This window comes from Arachis duranensis, chromosome 5, assembly GCF_000817695.3.
Source record: "Arachis duranensis cultivar V14167 chromosome 5, aradu.V14167.gnm2.J7QH, whole genome shotgun sequence".
NCBI lineage: Eukaryota > Viridiplantae > Streptophyta > Magnoliopsida > Fabales > Fabaceae > Arachis > Arachis duranensis.
In genome coordinates, this window is record NC_029776.3 from 98536507 (window position 1) to 98544521 (window position 8015).

Here is an 8015-nt window from a genome sequence, read left to right on the forward strand (position 1 = left end):
ACCTCTCTAACCTCCAAACTGCCTACTTCGACCGCAACAACTTCACCTCCGTCCCCTCCGCCGTATTCTCCGGCCTCACCAGCCTCCAAAAACTCAGCCTCTTCAACAACCCTTCCCTATCCCCCTGGCCCTTCCCCACCGACTTAACTCAATCATCAACCCTCAACGACCTCGATTTCGGTTCTTCCAGAATCACCAGCAACCTTCCGGACATCTTTGACTCCTTCCCCAGTCTCCGGAACCTTCACCTCTCCTACAACAACCTCACCGGAGCCTTGCCCAAGTCCCTCGCCTCCTCCTCGATTATCAACCTGTGGCTTAACAACCAGGAAAACGGTTTATCGGGGACAATTGAGGTTCTCTCCAACATGACGCAGTTGTCTCAGTTGTGGCTCCACAAGAACTAGTTCACCGGTGGGATCCCTGATTTGTCCAAATGTGATAGCCTCTTTGATTTGCAGCTTAGGGATAACAAGCTAATCGGGGTCGTTCCGAGCTCATTGATGGCGCTTCCAAGCTTGAAGAACGTATCTTTGGACAACAATGAGTTGCAGGGCCCTGTGCCAGTGTTCGGTAAGGGTGTGTAGGTTATTCTTGATGGGATAAATAGTTTTTGTTGAGATACTCCTGGACCTTATGATGATAAGGTGATGGTTTTGCTTAAGGTTGCTGAGGGTTTTGGGTATCCGAGTCGGTTTGCGGAATCGTGGAAAGGGAATGATCTTTTCAAAAGCACATCCCATATGGCAGCCCGTAACGGCCAGGTCAGCACCAAAGGAGCCACGTCATCGTTTTCCGTCAGGCCAAATGGAGCGACTCTAACGGAGGAGTAAATATGTCCACTTTTCCGGAGGGTCAGGGACATGAAAGTATTTTCCAATCCTTGAAAACGAAAATGTCTGCGAAAAAAAAGGTCAGAAACGAATTTATCCTTTACTCTAACTTTTTTTCTAAAATTTAGTTTAGTATCCTTGCATTCCCTCTAAAGAAACACAAAATACTAGTATTCTCTTTTGCTTATAACAATGAGCCATACACACTTAAATTAACGAATTTTTATAATTTTTTAACGCATAAAATACGACTAAATTAGAGTAATTAAACATAAAAAGTTTTTAATCAAAGTAGTACAACTCGTATATAAGGGTGATAAATGGATCAAAATCCGCTAAATTGTTAAAAAAAATAGATCAAACTAAAAATTTAAAATCATCATCATAAAAAAATCCATCTAATTCAGTACTGTCTAGTTCGCATGTTTTGACAGATTTGATATGAGTACACGATGAAACATGTTTGTCCGAAAAGTCCGCCTTTTTTTCCTAAACTAACAAATTACCCAAACCTATAATCTCGACCCCGGCTCAAATAAATCGTATCCAGTGAAACACAATTCCCACTTTTAAATAAACTTCCACCCACCAAATCCTAGTTAGAAGTTGTCACCCCTTTCAATAATAATTAATCCTTTATTATTTTATCAATTTTTTCATTTTAAAATATTTTTATCAAGATGCTAATGAGTTATAATTTAAATAGCATAGTCTATCCATATTCATCTAAGAAGTTACGGGTTCAAACCTCCTTATGTTCGGTAAAAAAAAAAAATATTTTTTTCAAGATGCTTATACCCTTCAAAAAACAAGTTACAAAGTAACTACCATATACCATTATATATATATGACACATTTTGTATTAAATATACCAAGTTGGTTCATAAACAAAAACATTACATTTGTGATTTTATTTGGATGTAGTTAAATACAAAATGAATGTAGTTTATATGGGTTATACCATTCCTATTTCCTAAAACTATATATAAAAATGCAGTTATATATGTGTATGAGGCTCATGTTTCAAGAAGTCAAAATCCCAAGTTGTGATCTTATAAGAAGAGCAAGCAAGAACTCACTCCACAAATCAACAGGACCAGGCAAACACCAATGAGTGCAATCATTATAACCTTTCATCCACTTGTTACCCCAATGATCTCCAGGGTGCCCATCTGGCCTCATCAACATTGCCCTTGTCACATCCAAAATCTCAAATAATCTTTTTTCACCTTTTTCCCTTTTTGCCCTCTCAAACTCTTCCAACTGAATACTCCTCAATTGCCAATCAAAGCTCCCAAAATCAGCCTCAGCCTCACTCAAAGGACTAGTCCTATTGCAATACCCTCCATTGTTCCACACACCATTCTCAAAGTGTGCTGGTGCAAATGTCCTCAACACTGTTAACAACCCTCTTTTTTTGTTCTTGGATCCATTTATGTGCATGAATGTTGTTCTAAATGCCATCCTAATTGGCAAGTCTATGTTGTAGTTTGTCACATTTTGTTCATTACAATATACACATCCTATAAGTTTGTTACCTTTGTGAAGGTACATTACTCTGAAAAACCAATGTCCATCTGAGATGATTGCATAGTCTAATTCAGGGAATATATTGGCCCAATCTTCATCTACTTTGTCTAAGTGAAGGTCAAAAATGCTGGAACCTGTGCCATTCACAATTCTTTCTTCTCCTACAATGAGGAATCTGCTCCAAATCATCATTAGGGTGAAATCATGCTTAGGGAAGTACCATTGTCTATACTTGTCATCTGGGTCCTTGTACATATCCTTTGGAGTATCCTCCTGTGAATATTTGCATACAAAATTGTCACATTCTCCCATTCATGTATGAAAGATGTTCTTTATATGCTAACAAAGATAGTAATGATATAAAGGATTTAATTTTGATTTCCTATACCTACAGTTATCTAATTAAATTCGATTTTTTAAATAATCATTTATATAACGAATATAAAAATTAATGGTAAATTGCTAAAAGTATACCCGAATAATCTTATCACGGATAAAAATACATTCAAATTTTGTTATTGACAAAAATACTCTCAAATAATTTTAAAACGCGACAAAAATACCAAAAGATTATTTTTTCTGTAAGTGGCAAACGACTTTTATATTTAACAAACCGCTTATGGCTTTAATCCAAAATTTATAGAAATATTTAGATGACTATTTAAAAAATATACACACAAAAATTGGATAAAAATTTTATCTCTATATTTTTTCATTTTTTAAAAATATTATTGGTTATTGACAAAAAATTTTTGATAATACATATTTAATGTTAGGTATTTTTGTCGCGCTTTTAAACTATTTGAGAGCATTTTTATCAATAACAAAATTCAAGTATATTTTTTTCTACAATAAAATTATTGGATGTATTTTTTGTAGTTTATCCTTAATATTTATTTTACACTAGTTTACATAAAAATAAAATTCTTATTTAAATATTAATTTTTATTATCAGATTAAATTATGGATCCTTTTATGTTTTATTTATCGGGCCAATAATTTAATTATAAAAAAATTTGTATGTTACATTGTTATATATATGAAAATAATTAAAATATTACAGGACCAACACAATTTATTATTTTTGTCCAATAGTTAATTAATAATATTTAAAAATATTAGTTAAAAAAATAATATTAAACTACTAAATTAAAAATGTTAGATTACTAACTAGAGATGTTGGTAAATATAAATTAAAATTAGCGGCGTTTAAACATTTTTTGAAATTATTAATTATTGGCTATGCCAAAATAGCAAAAAGCATTTTCTATTAATTTGTATGTGGTAACTTTTGAACTAGCCTATGGCATTTCATCCTTGTAAAAGTCTTTTTCTACCTCAAGTTCAGCCCTCAGTCCCTCACCTCCTCGCCACTCTCTAAACCACCACCTCCTCCTCCCTAAGCCCCTAATTACGTTCAACTCCCGACCTTAAATGTTCTAAGAAAAATGTACAAATTTGAAACTAGAATAATGTTCATTGATATATTCAAGAAAATGATTGGGAGTTTTAAACTATTTCTCTAATTATATTTTTTATTTTTAAAATAAAATATATATATTTAAATTCTTATTCATTTATGAAGTATAATTATAATTAGAGATAAATTAAGACTCTTGATTATTAATCTATATTTAAATTTATAAAATAAAATTATAAAACAATTTTTCCAATTTTTTTAATTATTCTTTTCATTTATACTTTTTTTATAATCACACAGAACAAATAATTAGAGTTTTATTTAATAAAAAATAAACTTTGATAAATACCTTCATAAAATCTAGTCCTAAGATCAATGAATGGAAACTTGAGAGTGTGTCAATCCATTTTTTAATAATGCCGAATTAACATACTAAAAGATAATGTGTTTAATCTTAGAAAATTTTTTTAGTTCATTGATATGTTTAGAAAAAAATATTGGGAGTCTTAAATTATTCTCCTAATCATCCTTCTAATTTATAAATAAAAAAAAAACAATTTTTAAATGAAATGTTTTCTTCTATCATACATTCTATAATTGCAAAGAAGAAACAATTAGAGCTTTTTTAATTAAAAAATATACTTTGATATATAATAATATAATTTAATTTGTTATTTGAGTATTTATTATTCACAATGACTTAATTAAAATTTTTTATAAAATACAAAAAAAATCTGATTATAAACCTTTATAGATATCTATTTACGAATTGAAAAAAACTATAGAACCTCTAGAATATATTTAAAAAAAAAGAATAAATATAGGTTAAACATAATATTTGTCATAAGATTTTACCTATCACATGTACCCAATTATTTATTTGTCATATTCAACACCTTGAATGATTACATATATTTGCTGCCGATAAGTTAGAGGGAAAAATCGAAAATGGTTCCTGGCATAACTACATAATTAAGTGAAACAATTATGTTGTCAATATTTACTATTTCTAGTTCATCATTTCTTCTTGATTCTACCAAACACAAATATGATCAATATGATGATGGATTGATGGTATTCATATAAAGATTGACATGGCATAATGGTGTGGTAAAAATAAAAAAAATGAGTATTTGTATTTATGAATTTTGTGAACGCTAATAAAATTATCCATTAAATAAAAAAACTAACATTATATATATAAAAGATAGGTTTTATGTGATAAAAATATTTAAACCTTAATTTTTTTTGTTAATTTTTTAATAAAATTCTTAAATTACTCTTTTCCTTTATTTTCAATCTCAACTCTACCATTATCTTCTTTTTCAAATTTCAAATTTTTATAACTCTCACCACTACTAGCATCTTTCCTAAGCTCTGGATTATCACTGGCTTCTCTCCTCCTTTTCGCTGTCACCGCCACTTACCGTCGCTATTACCAGCACTGTCATCATCACCCTTTAAAAGAACTTGTAGAAGATAGCAAACTTGTTGTGCTGATGAACGGGGTTCATGTAACAAACAGTTTGGAGAAAGACGAAAAAAATAGCAGCGGGAAGCCGTTCAATGAAAAAAATCAAAGTCTTAGAATTATCGTAGTAGAAAGCGTAGTACAAATGTGTGATGATTGTGCCGTTTAATCTAACATAGCCTTTCAAGATTTTGAGGACAACGCTGCAGCTTCAAGGGAAGTTCTTGACGCAGATAACGGGAGAGTCGATGTTGGCGAAGGAGTGAGAAAAAGGAAAGACGATGGTAACTAAGAGAGGTGTTGATCATGGTGAGAATTGTGAAAGTTTGAGATTTAGAAAGAAAAGATGGTGGTGGAGTTGATATTAAGTTATGATAGAAAAAATTTAAAAATTTTATTAAAAAATCAACAAAAAAAATTAAATTTAAATATTTTTATCATACTGAACCTATCTTTTATGAGTATAATATTAATTTTTTTTATAAGTAGTTTTATCAACATTCACAAAATTTATATATACAAATAATTGTTTACCCTACAAATAATAACAAAAATTCAAATCTCAATAATGAAGTATCGGTGTCGAAATCGAGATCATTGAGTTATTAAATAGTAAAAAAAGATAAATGCTAATATAATAAGAAAAAACGTATTTTATGTTAGAAAACATATTTTAGTTGGCTAATACAATATTCTTGTCAAACCAAAAAATAATTTATATTTAAAAATATTATCTGAAAAAAGTGTCATTCATATAATACTCAAGGAAATGAAATATACATGGTTAAAAAACCCAACCAAATGAATATATTATATATTTTGCCAAAAAATAAGGGTATATGATATTACTTTTTCAAGTGACTTGAATAATCAAATAAAATCACTATTAAAATAATAAAAACCATTAAAAGAGGTCAATTATGAAATTAATATTTTTAAGTTAATTTTAAAATTTTTTAATTTTATTTTTCTTCTTCACATTTTTATTCTCTCTTTCCACTCTTCTTTTATTTTTTTAGGTGTTATCTCATTATTTATTCATCGGTATTATTTTATTAACGGTCATTTATCAGCTATCAGATTACTAAAATTCAATATTGTTTTGAAATAAAAAATAAGAAAATTATATTTTTAGGAATGAAAATTTATGATAATTTAAATGAACATTTAAAATAAAATCCTAAAAAAATATTCAAAATCAACTAATAAAATAATATCTAAAAATAAATAAATTACTGTAAAATATAATTTCAAATTTTCAAAACAAAATAAACCCAAAACCTAAACTAAAAAGTAAATAATATAAACAAGAGCAATCAAAATCCAACATAATTTTTATAAAAGAAAATTTTACTCTCCTCTCTCAAAAAAGATTAAAATAACATTCTCCTTCTCTCTATTTATAAAATATATATTTTTTCTCTTATAATTTTTAAAAAACTTTCTCTTTAATCTATTTTAAATTTTTTATGTTAACTAATGTTAACTTTATCTATTTTTTAAGAAAAAATAAATTATTTTTTTACAAAAATACCCTTTAACAAAAATTTTATTTTTTTGTCATTAAATTTTGCTTACCAAAATATCTTTTAATAAATTATTCTTTTATTAATTAAATTGTATTTTTAACGAAATATTTTCAAAAAAATTAATAATTAAATTATTTTTTTCTAAGATACCTATTTTTCAATAATTTTTTAATTATTAAATTGTGATTTTACTAAAATTTTTGTTAACAATTATTTTTATATTTACTATTAATTTTTTTATATTAATATATATTATTTTAACATTAAATAAAAAATCTTACCACTGTTGGTAAAAATACAATTTAATCAATAAAAAATAATTTATTAAAAAATATTTTAGTAAACAAAATTTAGTGACAAAAATATAAATTTTTGCTAAAATGTATTTTTGTAAAAAATAATTTTTTTAAAAAAATGGATAAAGTTAACCTTAGTTAACACAAAAATTTTAAATGAATTAAAGAAAAAAAAAATTTAAATTATAAAAAAGAAAATATACATTTTATAAATAAGAAAGAAAAAAATGTTATTTTAGTATCTTTTAAAAAAAAAGAATAAATTTTTTTCTTAAAGCAATGGCCAAGTCAATTCCATTTACGCACACAAATTCAAAAATCCCCAAATCAACTAAATCAACATCCAAAATTTAACATTAGAAAAAACATCCAAATTTAGACTAAAGTTGACCTCCGAAAAGTGGATTACCTATTTTAAAACGTCGAATCATAAAAATCCAAATAACAATTATAACAACAAACAGAAGCATTTTAAAAAGAGGGAGGGAGAAGAAGTTAGTTGAAAAAAAAAAAAAAGCCTGATGAAGTTAGTTAAAACATTATTTCCTTATACTTTTTCTTTTGGCAACCACAACTAAATTGGTCAATAACTTCAATTAACTACTGTCAACAACCATCTTTACATCAAATTATGCTAATAGCATTTGTTTTCTCTACAAATAGTACAAATAAGCATCATTCATCAAAATTTATAGGGGTAAGTACGATTTTGGTCCCTAAAGTTTAGTGCCAGAATTGAAATCGTCCTTCTTATATTTTTGCATTTAAAATCGTCCTTAACGTTTTTTCCGTAATATAATCGTCTTTTTTAATTAATTTTTTTGTTTTATTCATAAACTACCCCTATTCCTATTTTAATAATAAAAATTATAAAATTAAAAAAAAAAAGAAAACGCGTAAAAACGCATTGGGAGGGTGGGAGAAGAAAAGGGTATA

The 8015-nt window shown here is 27.6% G+C and overlaps 1 protein-coding gene across 1 annotated transcript in view; it reads right to left on the reverse strand.

The window, feature by feature from the left end:
- Positions 1–1728: 1728 nt before the first annotated feature.
- The window catches only part of LOC107491062 (xyloglucan O-acetyltransferase 3-like), a 9169-nt gene continuing 2882 nt past the window's right edge, over positions 1729–8015 (reverse strand). The window contains exon 3 of the mRNA XM_016111833.3: positions 1729–2636. Coding sequence (XP_015967319.1) covers positions 1857–2636 — 780 coding nt within the window. The 3' untranslated portion in view covers positions 1729–1856. The remainder of the gene's footprint in view (positions 2637–8015) is intronic.